Genomic DNA, 15,826 nt, shown 5'->3' on the forward strand with positions numbered 1-15,826 from the left:
CCTCACCTTATCCACGCCACACACTGAGGGGGGAAAAGGACTAACGGGGGGCCGGCCTCGCTGGTTGAGTCGATAGCGTGTCCGCCTGCTGATGCTCGCGAGTTCAAACCCGGCCGAGGACGGTAGCAACTTGGTTGAAGGGTACAAGCTGCTAGGACACGCCGTCTTCCGCGAGGGACGTTGAATGTGGTGTGCCCTGTGTCGAGATTTCAGTGCACGTTAAAGAGCCCTCAGGTGGACAAAATTAATCCACAGAACCGACCACTGTGGCGTCGCTCATGATCATAGTTGCCTCGCGACGTAAAGCCCCGAATTATTATTAATAGCGAGGGAATAATCTCTCCTTGCATTTGCCAACTAGAAGGGGTGCAACTCTTACGTTACTTCTCCTTTTCTGTTACGCTTTAGTTTACAAGTGAAAACAGAGATCTTTCTTCACTAATATGGCAAGAGAGCTGCTTGGCGGCCGAGTTGGGTGTTATCCAACAAGTTCGTGGTGTAACTACAAGAAGTCGGTGTTCACTGTGTCTTCGTCCTTAATATTGCCACGAATCATCATCGCGAAACTTCCAGGGCAGGCACGAGGCGGTACATCTCATCCCAGCGCATGCTGAAGAAGAAGCAGGAGGCTTCCAGACACATCGCCTGCTCTCCTGGCAAACGCACGTGCTGTTTCTAGACTTTTCGGCGCGACGCTTAAATGCTTGTGCGCTCCAAGCTGGAGCATTCATTCTTTGGACCAGAAATGTCACGAAGCGAAATGGGTCGGCGAGTCGTCGAATAAACAGCGAACGGTTTATTAGACTACTTGGTAGCAAAACACAAGAGCGATAGCTCTCTGAACACAAGTGAGTCCAAAGAATGAATGCTCCAGCTTGGAGCGCACAAGCATTTAAGCGTCGCGCCGAAAAGTCTAGAAACAGCACGTGCGTTTGCCAGAGAGCAGGCGATGTGTCTGGAAGCCTCCTGCTTCTTCTTCAGCATGCGCCGGGATGAGATGTACCGCCTGGTGCCTGCCCTGGAAGTTTCGCGATGATGATTCGTGGCATTGCCCCCTCCGTTTCCCTTAAACCAGCCAGCCAGCACAGAGAATGGTGGTCTGTTACCACCTTGAACGGCCGTCCGTACAGGTAGGGGCGCAACTTTGTGATGGCCCATATGAGTGCAAGGCACTCTTTTTCGGTCGTCGAATAGTTCTTCTCTGCCTTGGTTAGCATTCTGCTTGCGTAAGCGATGACACGTTCGACGCCGTCGTGAAGTTGAACGAGCACGGCTCCTAGACCATCGTTGCTTGCGTCGGTGTGTTTCGGCGTTTGGATCGAAGTGGGCAAGCACGGGTGCGGTCTGTAGACGCGTCTTCAATTCATCAAACGCTTGTTGCTGGGCTTCACTCCAGATAAACTTGGATCCGTCCTTCGTGAGGGCATTCAGGGGTGACGCAATTCTTGAAAAGTTTGGAATGAACCGTCGGTAGTAGGCGCAAAGGCCAAGAAAGCTTCGAACGTCTTTCACGTTAGAAGGAACACGGTTATTTGCGATGGCCGCCGTCTTCTCGGGGTCGGGGCGTACGCCGTCGCTGCTCACGAGATGGCCGAGAAATTTGAGTTCCTCGTAGCCGAATCGACACTTCTGAGGCTTCAACGTCAGCCCTGCAGTTCTGATAGCCTCGAGGACTTGCTTTAGCCGTTCAACATGTTCTTCGAATGTTCTAGCGAAGACGACAACATCGTCGAGGTACACCAGGCAGGTTTGCCACTTCAACCCGGCGAGAACTGTATCCATAACGCACTGGAACGTCGCTGGTGCTGTGCAAAGGCCGAAAGGCATAACCTTGAATTCGTAAAGTCCATCCGGAGTGATGAAGGCAGTCTTCTCACGGTCCCGTTCGTCGACTTCAATTTGCCAGTACCCCGTCTTGAGGTCCATGGAAGAGAAAAATTTTGCGTTTTGAAGGCAATCGAGCGTGTCGTCGATGCGCGGTAACGGGTAGACGTCCTTCTTCGTTATCTCATTGAGTTTCCGGTAGTCGACACAGAACCTGAGTGTTCCGTCCTTCTTCTTCACTAGTACCACCGGCGATGCCCACGGACTGGTCGACGGCTGGATAATGTCATCTCTTAGCATCTCTTCTAATTGCGTTCGGATCGTTTCTCGCTCTTTGCAGGAGACCCGGTACGGCATGCGGTGAATTGTGCGGGCCTTTTCGTCGACGATGATGCGGTGCTTCGCAATGGGCGTTTGTGTTACTTTCGACGATGCAGCGAAGCAGTCACTGAAATCGTTGAGCATCTGGAGAAGGGTTTGCTTTTGAGTTGTATTGAGTTGAGGGTTTGCGTCGAAATGTTCGGCCTCGTGTTCCGTGGTGACCGCGATACGAGCAGTGTCCATCAGGCAAACATCCGTGGTGGAGTATTGATCTACGATGACGGCTATCTTCGTGCCGTTCGCCAGGTGTTGTGGCTCCGGGCGAAAATTTGTGACCAGGAGTTCGAATATTCCGTTTCTTATGGGCACAATTACTCTTGCTATCCCAATTCCTCGTTCGAGGAGAAGTTGCGTGTTGCCTTCAGCCAACAAACAGCCAGTCGGTGCTCTCTCGCACGTAGCACTCACAAGGACTGACGACAATGAAGGCAGGTTCACGTGCTCAGTCGTCACGGCGGTTACGTCCGTGTTTGCGCGTTTCTCCGGGGTTATTCGTATCCATCACTTGTCGTCTGCTGTTTCCGGCGTTTTAAAAGAGATAACTCCATTTGTGAAGTCGATGGTGGCTTCGTTTTCGACTAGAAAGTCCATTCCGAGTATTACATCCCGTGGGCAGTTCGGCAAGACGGCTAAGCTGACGACGTACTGGATGTCACGCACTTGTATGACTGCCGTGCATCGGCCAGTCGGTGTTACGACGTGCCCACCAGCAGTGCCGATGTCAGGCTCTTCCCACTTCATTTGCACCTTGCGAAGCTTCTTAGCCAACCTACCACTTATTACAGAGTCGTCGGCTCCGGTATCGATTAACGCAATCATCTCATGGCCCTCGATGAGTATTTTCAGGTTATTGGTAATTTTTCGAGCGTCGTGTTGGTGCTGCGTTGCTGTTCGCCGAGTTGGAGGAATTGTAACTTGTCGTCGGTCCGCAGCTTCACCTCCCGGAGCTGCAGTCTTCAGTTTTCCCGGTTAGGGCTGCGCCACACAGGTCGTCTTGTCGGTGACGGTGAACGTGCTCTTCCTGGCGACCTGCTGTGGTGGGGGACGCTCGGGGACAGGTCGCGTCGCGAGCCAGCAGAAGCATTCTGCTGCCGTAGATAGTCTTCGATTGCGGCGGGGCGACTACCGCGCTGGGGGCGGGGGGCGTCGGGTGAAAAACCGCGAAGGCCAACGCGTCGGTAGGGACATCGGCGATAGACGTGGTTGGCCTCTCCGCGGTGGTAGCAGAGCGGTCTGAAGTCGGGAGTCCGCCAAACGTCCTTTTTGCGAAACGGCTGAGAGTGTGGCGGGACGCTCGGAGTAGGTTGGACAGGCCGAGGAGGCGTCCAACGGTTTCCGTAATACGACGGACAAGTAGGTGGCACCTGTCTCAGAGCGGCGGCGTAGGTTGGTCTCGGTACTTCGGCGTCGGGGTTGGCGGTTGACGATGTCTGGATTGCCTGCTGAACCTCGTCCTTGATGATCGCACCGATCGAAGACAAAGGGTCTTGAGCCTTCTCAGGACAGAGGAGGGCTCGTACTTCTTCGCGTACCACCTCTCGAATCAGCTATCTGAGCGATCCGACGTCGAGGCCAGCGGTCGTGGAGAAAGCCTCGTAGCCCTGGTGTCGTTGGTCGACGGTAGCGCGAGAGAGCAGGGTCCTCTCAATGCGGACGGCTTCGTCCAGAAAAGCGTCGGTCGTGGCGGGTGGATCCCGGGACAGGGCGCGAAACATTTCTTCTTTTACGCCCCTCATGAGTCGCTGAACCTTCTTCTCCTCGGATGCTTTGGGGTCAGCTCGCCGGAAGAGCCGCAACACATCTTCGACGAAGCCTGTAACGCTTTCGTTTGGCAGCTGGATCCGTCTCTGGAGCTGATGTTCAGCGCGTTCAGCTCGTTATTGAAAAGCGAACGCCTCGCGGAGTTTGCTTTTGAAGACGTCCCAGGACGTGAAGAAGTCTCCCCGTTCTCGAACCATGTCTTCGCGGTGCCTTCCAGGGAGAAATAGACGTTGACGAGCTTCTGGTCGTCACTCGTTGTTGAGCTTGGCGACCCAATCGTCCACGTCGTCGTAATACTCCCCGCTGAATGTCTTCGGCGACCGCGCAGGGGCTATGGGCGTGGCAACAGGTTGAGCCACTTGGGTACTGGTCTCCGCAGTCATCTTCTTCTTGCGTTTAGGGGGTTCTAATGGACCGAATTCTGCAGGCAGACCAAGCTGTCTTCTGCTTTGTCGCAGTTGGTCTTCCAGGCCGTTGGACAAGGGATGCCCTGCACCTCCACCAGAAATGTCACGAAGCGAAATGGGCCGGCGAGTCGTCGAATAAACAGCAAACGGTTTATTAAACTACTTGGTAGCAAAAGCACAAGAGTGATAGCTCTCGGAACACAACTGAGTCCAAAGGAATGAATGCTCCAGCTTGGAGCGCACAAGCATTTAAGCGTCGCGCCGAAAAGTCTAGAAACAGCACTTGCGTTTGCCAGAGAGCAGGCGATGTGTCTGGAAGCTTCTTGCTTCTTCTTCAGCATGCGCCGGGATGAGATGTACCGTTTCGTGCCTGCCCTGGAAGCTTCTCGGTGATGATTCCTGGCAATATGGCACGTGGAGCTCCGCTAACGGAGTTCAAAAAGTGAGCCCCCGGGAAGACGCGAAGGTCAACAACGTAGCCAGATGAGAGCCGGGCGCTCCGTCGGTGCCTAACATGGCGTTACAGTTCTCAAAAATAAAAATTAATTTACTCTAGCTTTCGCGTCACGTAGAGCCAAAATACTTTGCAGGAATCTAAAGTGGGACAAGAAGATTTCAGTAACATAACTTTGGTAATATTCTGAAGACACGAGATTTAGTCCGTAGTGGCACTTTAATGAGCTTTACAGCGCAGACAGGATTATTTCCAGGGGGGAGGGGGGAGATGGCAGAATGTTTGGGGTGGTTGTGCGTCAACTGCGACCGAAACTACATTGTCTTGGCTCAGAAACCCACCGTTCGTTAAGGATTCATCTGTGTCTACTGCCACGGAAGTAGAGAACTTCTCCTCTACTAGACTATAGAAAAGGTTGTGAAGGACGTCATAGTGGAACTTCGCCTCTTTTGGCCCGGTGAGTGACCGAAATAGGATGCACGGGGAGAGGTCATGGGCCTCCGGTGGTGTTTCATGCTTTGTCACGGAACCAGTCAGACTTTGGCGTGTCATCTGCGCACTCGGTAAAACTAAAAGTGGCTCTCCGAGCGGTATCGAATTGTCCTAAGGAACCGATGACAGAGGTTGCGTGCACGCAAGCCAACATAGTAGAAAGTTTTAGCACACCGTTGATAACGTGGCTTGCTTCGAACCGTATCAACCGGATCCAACCAGTGGATAAGATTCTGAGTCACACACGACTGCGATTGGTTCCAATAGGCACGATAACCTTACCAACAGGTTGCTAAAACTGCCTTGTGTTGAGCTGTCCCCCCTTTCCCGTAACACCTCAATCGGACGTTCACCGGATTCCGCCAGAATCTACCGTGTCCCAGCCGTTCTTGGCACCCCATGGTAACGACAAAAACAACGAGCAAAAAGGCTCCGAGGCGTATTTAGCGAAGACGATGTTATTCTACAGAGGGCTGGAATTACCATAGTCGCCTGACCAAGGGCTTTGTGAACTGCAAGATGAGGGCCTTGGTCACAGCCCCATTCAGGTCCAGAAAGGTGCTGAATAGCGGAAATTCATCGCTGCATCTTGGCTTCAAGGTGCTTAACGTGATGGGTTCAGCGAAGTTCACAGTTGATAGCCACGCCCACCAGAAACCTATGGAAAGCGTACTGGCTCAAGCTTCACAAAGGGAAATACGTCATGGCTGTGCGCGTGAACATGCTCTTACATAGCTAGGAGGACAGTGCGCAACGGCAAACGGGGAATTGGAGTAGGAGCAGTCGGTTACCATGTAAACAAATCATGCCTCGTATTTTCCATTGAAGAGGCACACGTTTTAAGTCAGGCAATGATACGTAGGTTTCCTCTGAGGACTTGGGTCGGAGGCTGTCTCGCAATGCCTTTGGGCACTGCCTTCCGTATTTGCATCCGAGTAGAGCTTCAACGGGTATGCTTAGAACACACGAACCTACATTTGTACCATGATTTCTCAGGAAGTGAGATGGGGTAACAAAGCTGAGGCTAGCACGCAGAGGGACAAGCACAACACTAAGGCATATATAGCACAAAAGGACAAAGAAATAAGGCAGCACTGCTTGTGCTCTTCGGCACATTAGTGCCGTGCACTTCGCGCTTTTCTTTCCTTTCGGCCTCCTTCAAGAACTGTAGGGTTTTTTTTTTTTTTTCCTTCCCTCTTCATCCTTTCATGTGAACCTTTTTGGAATGGGGTAGGGTCCTGCACTCAACGCAGGGAAACATCCCACATCATCATCATCATCCATTCATCTATGTTGTTGTTGTCTTCGTAAAGAAAGTCCTGTCTGCGTGGTTTAATAGTGAGGCACTTCACCAGTAACCAAGAGCTGTGAGCTAGACTGTGTGGTTTCACAGCGTGTGATCAGTACACGGCAGGGTCATGCCAACGAGATAGAGAGGCTCCAAGCTTTGATGCCAGTAGGCGACCCTCTCCTTTCTCTCTCACACTCCTTCTGTCAAGGCAAAAACGAACGAAGAGCAAACGGAAGGACCAATGAAACGGGAGTGCGAAACGCAAGTTTGGTTGAAGCGGCTGTGGGACATGCACGCTTGAGCCAGTGCAACTTTTTCTACACGAAAACAATCGGCTGAATTTAGTCATGAAGACGGGGTGCTGATACACGATCGACGTTCCAAATTCCGCTATCTTTCGGCCTCGATGACTGTTGGTCTGTTGGTCTTATACCATTGTCACACGGGCAGTCTTAACTGCGGTTACGTTCAACCGCCGTTACCCGACCAAACCGCGGTTATCGTGAACCACGGTTTGTTGTTGTCACACGGCAGTTTGAGACATGTTAGCAGCGACCACGTGATTGTGACACAAGCGCCACGTATATTCTGTTTACGCTGTATATCGTGAAAAGAAAAGGGCATAATTGGTAATTAAACGGCTTAGGAGTCATTAATCACGGTATGCACACGATTATTTGCGGAAAATGTCACACGGCAGCGCTAACCGCGATTAAGGCAACAGTCCATTTACTCGGTTACATCGCGAAACCGAGGTAGCCAAGCTCGGTTTCCCATAACCGCGGTTAGCGGCGTGACCTCCGTTTGGTCGACAGTGTGACCGTGTGGTACAGTACTGGACAAAAGTTTACGGAACACGCTCCGGCGCATTCCTTCCACAGAGTGACACGCCAGCAACGAATGGTACCGTACGAACTTACAAACAGGTGACTGGGTTACCTAAGCACATGTCTAAGTTTGTACGGTCCCATTCGCTGTTAGCGTGTCACTCTGAGGAAAGAATGCGCCAGAGCGTGTTCCGTAAACTTTTACCCTCTCTATCTCGTTCGGTCGTGCGATGATAACGTTATGACGTTGCGTTATATCATGCAGCCGTGGTCCTTAAATGGTTCCTGTGGGTGTGCCGTTGCATCGCGATCATCAGAACATATTACGCGACACAGACGCGACAAACAGATACTTTATTTACAGGTTGAGTTCCGTGGCCATAATGTGCGCCGTAAGACCCTTGAGGCCGTCGAGCATTTCTTCTGCAGTCGGTATAATGAACTCCCGCGGCAAGATGAAACCGAACAGACCTCGATCGCGGAGCTCTACGACGAACGAGTGTTTCACCTTTGCCCTGTCGTAGACCCAATCCAGAGCAGCTCCAGCTGTGACATCTACATTAATTAAAACGAAGGAAACGTTTGTGAACCTTTCCAGCCCACCAAATGCTATTCGTGATTTCTGTGCTCGCCTTCCATTGTTTTGTGTATGGTCCCCGTGTAGTTGTTGCACCGTTACACACCATATCATGCAGGTAGGTACGCAGACTTACACAGTGTTTGTCCGGCTGTTCCATGGCGATAATATGCGTTGTTTCTTTTTCGAATGCTTGTCACGAACTTCTCGAGTGTCGCATACTGAAAGAGCGACCGACAGTCAACGGCACCGTTAACGTGCTAGAGGATGTATGGAACAACGATACCTGGCTCTTGTAATCACTTGTGTAGCCCTTTGAATATCCGTACGGTATCATGACAATCTGCCCGTACGAATGGAGGTTGATGTACACCTGAAGTCGGTCCTTGACATTTTCAATCCCATCTCGAATGGCTCTACTTTCAGCTTCTGAAAAAGGAAATGTCCCCGCGAAGTTCTCCGCGCACGGGTTAGCGCTTGATCCAGTCACTAGATTAACGAAGGATCACGTTTGCAAGAAATGACGAGCTACTATAGGAAGCCCTTACAAATAAAAGATATCTATACTCACAACCAAAGCGGGCATCGAAATTCCTGTTGGGGTCGACACCTCGACAAAGGCTCCCGAAGTTTCTCACCCTATTTTTTCTCCAGAGGCGATGCTAAGAGAAGAAGGTCACCACTGAGTCTGGGCGATTATATATGCGATCATCGGAAATTATAATTATTATGTGCTGTCCACAAGCTTATGAACTCCATGACTTTAACTTGTTCATCCGTTTGTATTTTCTGTGTGTAAGCGTCCTGGGGTAGCCAGTTCGACTTCGTCGCGACTCTCATGCCCATTTTTTTCTTTATCACATCACCATCACCATCTTATGTTCAAAAGTTAAAAAAAATAGACAACGCATTTCCCACCGTGCCTTTGTCCGCTTCCATTTACCCAATGTGCACAAAAGGAATTTCAGTCGTTACGCTCTTGCAGCATAGCGCTGCTGCAGGTATGCGACGAAACGCACACCAGATGCAGTCTGCGTTCCTTTGCTGTTTTCTTTTTTTTTTTTTTTTTTTTACAGCTGCGGCTAATGCTCTAGACACTTTCTGGGACATAGAAAAAGTGTTTCCCAGCACTGTACCGCGTGTAAAGCGCCTCCATGATACGCGGGAACCACATAAAAGAACAGAGAGAAAATTCGGGGTACCGTTGACCAGGTGTACTTGTAGCCGTCAGCGTTGATCACCGGGAAAATGTACCAGTCAAAGGTATCCACCATCTTCGTAACCTCGTCGTCGCTGCCATAGGCACTGAGTAGAGTATCGATTAGGTACAGAGCTGTGGCTGTTGATATCCATTCCCGGGCGTGAATACCGCCGTCTAGCCAGATCGCCGGTCGTGTTGAGTTCCCACCGGAGCTGACCTAAACATGAAAGCTCTTCGCTCTTGTCTTTTCTTGTCACGGTTACTGAGACTGAGGTAAGGGAATTTGCACTGGGCACTATTCAACTAATACCCAAAACACAATGTTAGACGTGAACAAAACACAATGTTAGACGTTAGACGTGACACATCTGTAAATCAGTACCCAATCGTTATGGCTGCAGCCCTGTTTGCCAAGCGGTCCGCTTTAGTATTTGACATTTAGTTGTCTCGCGACGTAAAGCCACGAATTATCATTATCATTTGACATTGTGGTTTTCATCTGCCCCCACCTGTCGGAAGCTCACTTAATCATGAGCTGAGGGGCTTGATGGGCGGAACAGGGTCGGGAGTAAGCAGGAGTTCAAGTATATGTCACTTCATTGCTCCTTAAAGTGGGGCTCCGCAATAAAATAACCACAAAGGTTGTGGTATATCTCGTCCCAAAACTGCGCAGATTTTATTCGAACGAATTTATTACGAAGCGAGCGCTTCGCCTCTGTGAAGCGAGAGGCCACTGAAGGCAACACGCTGCTGACATCATCCGGCAAAGGAAAATACAGGTTTCGATGCAGACGACTATGCTGGGCGTGACGTCACGGTATCCTACTCCGTACGAACCGTCGCAGTATGAACAGCGCCACCTAGATACAGAAGGCTTGCTTATTGCCTCCTCTCCTTCCTCCGCTACGTGGACATATAAAGTAAGAATTCGTCTGCTACTGCGATTTGCAAATCCAAGAATTCGTCTGCTACTGTTCTGCAAATTCAAGAACACGCAAATGATTGCACCTAACTTTGAACCTGTAGACTTGAATCTGTGGAGAAAAAGTGCAACGCGCTTTCCAGAAAATCAGTCTTGAGTAAGAAATGGGACCTTTTTGCGCATTATTTAAAGGTTTTCCCATTTAGTACGTGAGGACGTTCAGTCACTACTCGCAGACGACGGTGGTTCGTCTCCATGGCTACGACCGCTGAAAGCACGTTCGTGATTGGCTACGGCCGTTGAAAAGGCGATTCCGATTGGCTGACTCTTAGTTGTTACGTCACGTCGACGAGTAAGCAGGCTTTCTGTATCTAGGTTGTGTTGGTATGGAGCTCTGTTTTCTGCTCTTCGCATTTCGGTTTCTGTTTGCTATTGTCATCACTTAGGAATTAATTACTCACACAAAAGGAATGCGAATGTTTTATTCGGTATCGAGGGGGTGGGTCGTGTTCGGTATGATGATCACTTAATTTTTTTTTTTTTTTTTTTTTTTTTCGAATCGTTGCGAAGTCTTCCTTTAAGCCGCGTGACTTGAGCTCAAACACTCACGTTACCTCGCATCGCTTCGTTTTCGTGAAAAATCTCTCGATAAGAAGTGATAACTGCGTCATTCGGCGCAATGGTTGGCGTAGAGCGTGTTATGCGGTCAAGTTCCGGTTTTAGGGTGCATGCACACAACTCTGAAAAAGACTGTACGCAAGCTCACTTCGTTATGTGGCTCCAAGGCCACATGTATTTCGTTGTTATAGGTGTCCTCGCAGAAGGGCAAAGCTGCAAGTTCAAAAGCATGGACGAAACCCAAGCGCTACTCGACACGCAAGCAAGCACATGTCCACACAAGAAAGGTCATGGCTAGCCAGGCCCAGAACACGCATTGCCAAATTTCATTTTCAAATCGACGTAAAAACGTGTTCCATCTGCGACGGTTTAGAAGCCACACTCTTAGAAATGAACTTCACCGCATAGCACACTCCTAGCCAACCATCACCTTGAATGATATCGTTATCTGCTCTGACTTGTTGAAAATGGGAGGCGTACACCTTTTTTGTGACAATTATGAAGAGCATAAGTGTCACAGCACAGCAGAGCAGCGAGTGTTGTCCTACATCCCAGAGGCTCTTTCACGGAAAGACACTCCAAAATTCGCAGGCTCGTCTGCTTTCTGCAGGAATCTGGCCTCGCTCAAAGGCTATCAGTACTGCTCGGACTTCTCGCCAACTCTGCAGTGACTGCCCTAGATCTTAACTTTCGGCCGTCATCATTCCTTCATCTGTTCCATCATCTCATCTCATCCTGGCTACAGTCGTGACGCAGCCCACATACGTGAGGCCAGCAACGGCAAGCCGGTTTTCGTCACCACCACCACCACCTCATTTTTAAGAGTGCATGCCACAGGTGAGAGATAAAGCCGCCCCTCAGAGGCGGCACTTTGGGTCAGTTTCTTGCGTGAAACATTGCCTAGTATGTAGGTCCCCCTTAAAGGGACGGTCGCATCCGTTCCAGTCGATTTCGAAACTATAGTGTCATTTTATTCCTCCTGGACCACTGACCGCGGTATCCAAAAACCTACGCGAAATAGTGGCGTAGTTTCACTGTTATTCGATGGAATACATTACAAGAGCAGACGCCGGCTGTTGAGAGTATGCCGGAATTCCCTCTCTGGAAAAACGAGAAAACGTCACCCCCTAAGAACCAATGAGGGCGCGACATTGAGCAAAGGAATGCCGCGGGCGTCTCTCAGAGTTTCAGCCTTACGGGGCGTCTGGATGGCTCCTTTCTCCTGGGCGCCGCCCTTGCGTCTCCGCTTAGGGAATGACGTCACGCAGCCGGAGCTTCTGCGACCGCGGAAGCAGCGCTGATCTTTAAAATTCCTTTCTTTAATATCTAAGCACTTTTCGGACGAATAAATTAGCCGGGTAGATTATCGGCCGATACCGAACATAGTGGTATCGGCTTGATAGATGGGTTTCCGGATGCGGCCGTCCCTTTAAAAGACTGGTGAAGTAAAAGAAAACTGTATTGCTTGGATGCGACAGTGTGTGGCTTTCGGGCAGTTGCCGTGCACCTTGGACAGTACAGGCTGTTGCAAACTGCACATGCTGAGGTGCGGGAATCGTACGCCGGATGATGTCTACATCCCAGAGGCTCTTTCACTGAGAGGTATACTACAAAACTCGCAGTCTAGTCTGCTTCCTCCGGGAAACTCGACTAGCTCAAAGTCTCTCAGAGTTTATTTGCTCACGGGTCATCTCATCAATCCTAACGGTGACCGGTCTACAACTTAGCTTTCGACCGTCATCATTTCAACATCTGATCTTTATGCAACAAACGTTTGAAGATTTCGTTTTCTCGTTCTTTTGTCGTGCGTGTCTGTGGATGTGTGTGCTGCTCGGGTCACTTGATTTCGTAACCGAGAATATTGCTGATAGAAACGAGCATTCCCATACCTTGAGTCCCCGAATGGCATTTCCCTCTGCTGTTTTCCCTATAGTTAGCCTCGTTGAAATATTTGGATGCTTCTGAACAGTCGAGTCGAAGTAGCCGTAAATCTGTAAGAAATCGTGATCTACCATATAAAGTAGATTTTACGGGAGGGCAGCCGCAACAAGAAATTACCTCCGTGAGAGAGTGGTACATATCCAAGCGGAAGGTTCCAGCATCCCTTGGTCCCAAGTCTCTGTCCATCTGATTTTCATTCCACTCACGGTCAATCCACCTGCAGTGAATCGTGTAACAGTGAAAGAAGGATTCCAGCGTCAGCATATCATTCCGCTTATTGTACTGTGTTGTCGTTAGGCGTGTGTTGTTGGACCACTGCACCAATTTCCCCAGAAATCGACCTCGTGGGGGAGGGGGGGGAATTGCAAAAAAAAAAAAAACAGGGGTAGGAGAATCCCTGCACTGCACTTTGAGTGCAATGCGAATCTCCGATCATACGGTGTGGGAAAGTGCAAGCCCCCTCCATAACTTTTTCGTTTTTTTGCTGCGGGGCTTGTACGACAAATATACGTTGCGTTCTTGCACAAGCACAATGATCGTAGCTGACCTGTAGAGAGAGAGGTCTTTAATCTGCACGGGGTTCTAGAATCCCTTGCACTCCTTCCGAGAAGGAGTAAGGTTGACTTCACTTCGTCCGTGACGTGCGCGGGAGCACCACTCAGGTGTCTTCTGGCGTGACTGAAGCAGCGGTCCAGTAATGGCATGTTAGCGCTTTTTGAATCTTCCGTTGTTTCGCCGTCAATACTGGCGCAAGTGCGAACGTTACGCACGGACGCTGAAACCTGCCGATGTAGGCCCAAGAACATATTCCGCGTTTAAAAAAGTTTGACGATCATACCTGCGTGGAATAATGCAATTGGGAAGATGAGGCCGTACAGACCGTTGCGAGTGTACCCTTCTGATGTCATTATGGCGTCTGGCATTATTCTGAAAAGCTTCGCTGTAACTACCACATAATCCCTACAGCACTTGATGCAACAGAACGTGACATCGTATTGCAAGATTGCGAATCAAACGATGAGACAATGCTTGCTGATCACGTGGACATCGATTCGGATGTTCCGGAATAAACCACGGTTGAATGTACCAATTTTGCGTCGGTCAATGTATATGTCACGTCTGCCGGAGAGCACCAGTAGATGATCTCTCCCGATTTCATTACATCGGGCTTCACCGCCCGCTTTATCTCATTTCACTGGCCCATTCAAATAACTCCCAGACGTAAGCTGTGCATCCTCCCGGGCCGTACCGCGCAACGTATCCTCATGGTTCACATCGTTAACAGGTGCCATCTCGGGACTTGGCCATAGTGTGACCATCCTACGGCGAACGGAGTCATCTTTCCGTCTGCCGAAGCACGCAACTCACCATCACCCAATCTTCGTCAGCCAAGTTCCAACACGATGCCGTGCGTGCGACGCTCCAGCTTCCCTGCTGCGGCCCGTATCTGCTCCTGAACCGATTGCCTACGTGATTCAGAGCCGCATTTCCACGCATTCCGTGAGAATATCGGCGGATTCAAACCGGCCCACATCGGCGCTCAACCTACTACGGCATCCCCCCTTCACCCACTACTTAAAAACTGCACTCACATGGTCTGATCACGTTTCTCATATCCCTGTTGTCACCCGTGACACGCAAGCAACTCTGGTTGTTGTGTTGAAAGTGTTAGCTGAACGCTTCCCTTCACACTTTACCGATTGGAAGCTTAGATACAGAAATTGAAATTATTTACTCTTGTAGGTTGTTGGTGAGCAAACTGTAGCGAATTCCGTGGCGCTTTAGATCCTTCTCAACCTTCGCAGCTTCTCCGGGTGGTACTCTGAGGGTAACATTCTCGTGGGTGAACAGCAGCTCATCCCAGAAATCCACCTGCGTTTGCACATCAATTACCAACACTGGCGTATGAAGGTTAGCAGTCATGCGAGGAGACTGTCTCTTGCTGACCTCCAGTTGACGCTATTCAGTACCTGGGAATTGCTATTCTGCATGCTCCGGAGGAGTTCCACTGCGGAAGTAGTATCTAAGAAAACCCGGAAAACCCGATGTCTGTGAAGCAAAGGAATTCGACAGAATTCAAGTGTTACAGTTCTACGAAGGACGTTTAACATAGATGACTGTGGTACACTGACCCATAGAAGGTGATTTTCGCGTCACCAGCCCCGAGAAGCACCATAACAATGATTGCGAAAACGTTGCGTCCCATATTCTGCAAGTAAACAATGTCGCATTACATTAGAGCCGCCGTTTAATATTAATGACAAATCTGTCTCGAAGTCTGACGTTTACGAACTACAGCGTATGCTACAAATAGTTTTACAATGGCAATGCAAAAACATGCAAAATAGAGTAGGTGGCTACATGGGTCTACCACGAAAGCATAGATCTTTGCACTGCAATAATGCGTAGCGAGTCAACCTTCAAGTAGTTCAGCTTCAATGGTCCAGTTAATTCACATTGAGCTGAACGGCTCGTCAACTGTCACGCAGCACACAGAATTGTCCAAACGCCCTGCTAGTAATCGTTTCCTTGTTCCGTTGCAGCATCATGGATCAAGGGGCGGACTCGTCCTCTTATGCGGTATAGCACTGTCTGGTTTCGTCAAAGTAATCAATGGGCAATTCACGGCGAAATCCCGTAGCGTAATAATAGCATAGCCGAATGTTATTGACGCTTTCATTGAGCACGCTCTGTGCACCATACTTACTCAGCATGCTCAGTGAAAGACTTTTTTTTTTTTCGCATTTTCTGACAGCTTACCTTGACGTTGAGTAGGAGCAGTTCCGTTATGCTTCCGTCAGGCGAAACAACACACGAAACTTCTCTGCCGTCTCGGGAGGTTGAAACGAGACAGGTTCTTTGCTCCGCGTCACCATGGCACTGCACCAGAAAGTGGTTTGCCCACTCGTATCTCCTTTTTTTTTTTTTTCCTTCTTTTTCGGAGCTTTCCTCTAAAGGTCAAGTTCGATGTGAGTCCACTTTGGTGCGCTCTTTGAAAAAGTATGCGAGCTTCCAGTAGCAAAAGCTGGAGACAAACAAAAGCTGCGCTTATCCTATGGAGCGTTAAGGGAACAGCCTGAGGAAGCCGCCGATATTTCGAACAGAGACTGTGCTTCTTATCAGAATATAC

At 49.8% G+C, this 15,826-nt stretch overlaps 1 protein-coding gene across 1 annotated transcript; it reads right to left on the reverse strand.

Moving 5' to 3' along the window:
* Positions 1-7,795: 7,795 nt before the first annotated feature.
* Positions 7,796-12,886, reverse strand: LOC135382596 (carboxypeptidase A2-like). Its single transcript, XM_064612601.1, has 7 exons — positions 12,814-12,886; positions 12,645-12,746; positions 9,217-9,432; positions 8,586-8,676; positions 8,301-8,503; positions 8,151-8,235; positions 7,796-7,992 (listed from the first exon to the last, which is right to left on the reverse strand). The coding sequence occupies exons 1-7, from the start codon at positions 12,880-12,882 to the stop codon at positions 7,796-7,798; spliced, it is 963 nt and encodes a 320-aa protein (XP_064468671.1). The 5' UTR covers positions 12,883-12,886.
* Positions 12,887-15,826: the final 2,940 nt, after the last annotated feature.

The sequence above is a fragment of the Ornithodoros turicata genome, chromosome 1, assembly GCF_037126465.1.
Source record: "Ornithodoros turicata isolate Travis chromosome 1, ASM3712646v1, whole genome shotgun sequence".
Lineage (NCBI taxonomy): Eukaryota > Metazoa > Arthropoda > Arachnida > Ixodida > Argasidae > Ornithodoros > Ornithodoros turicata.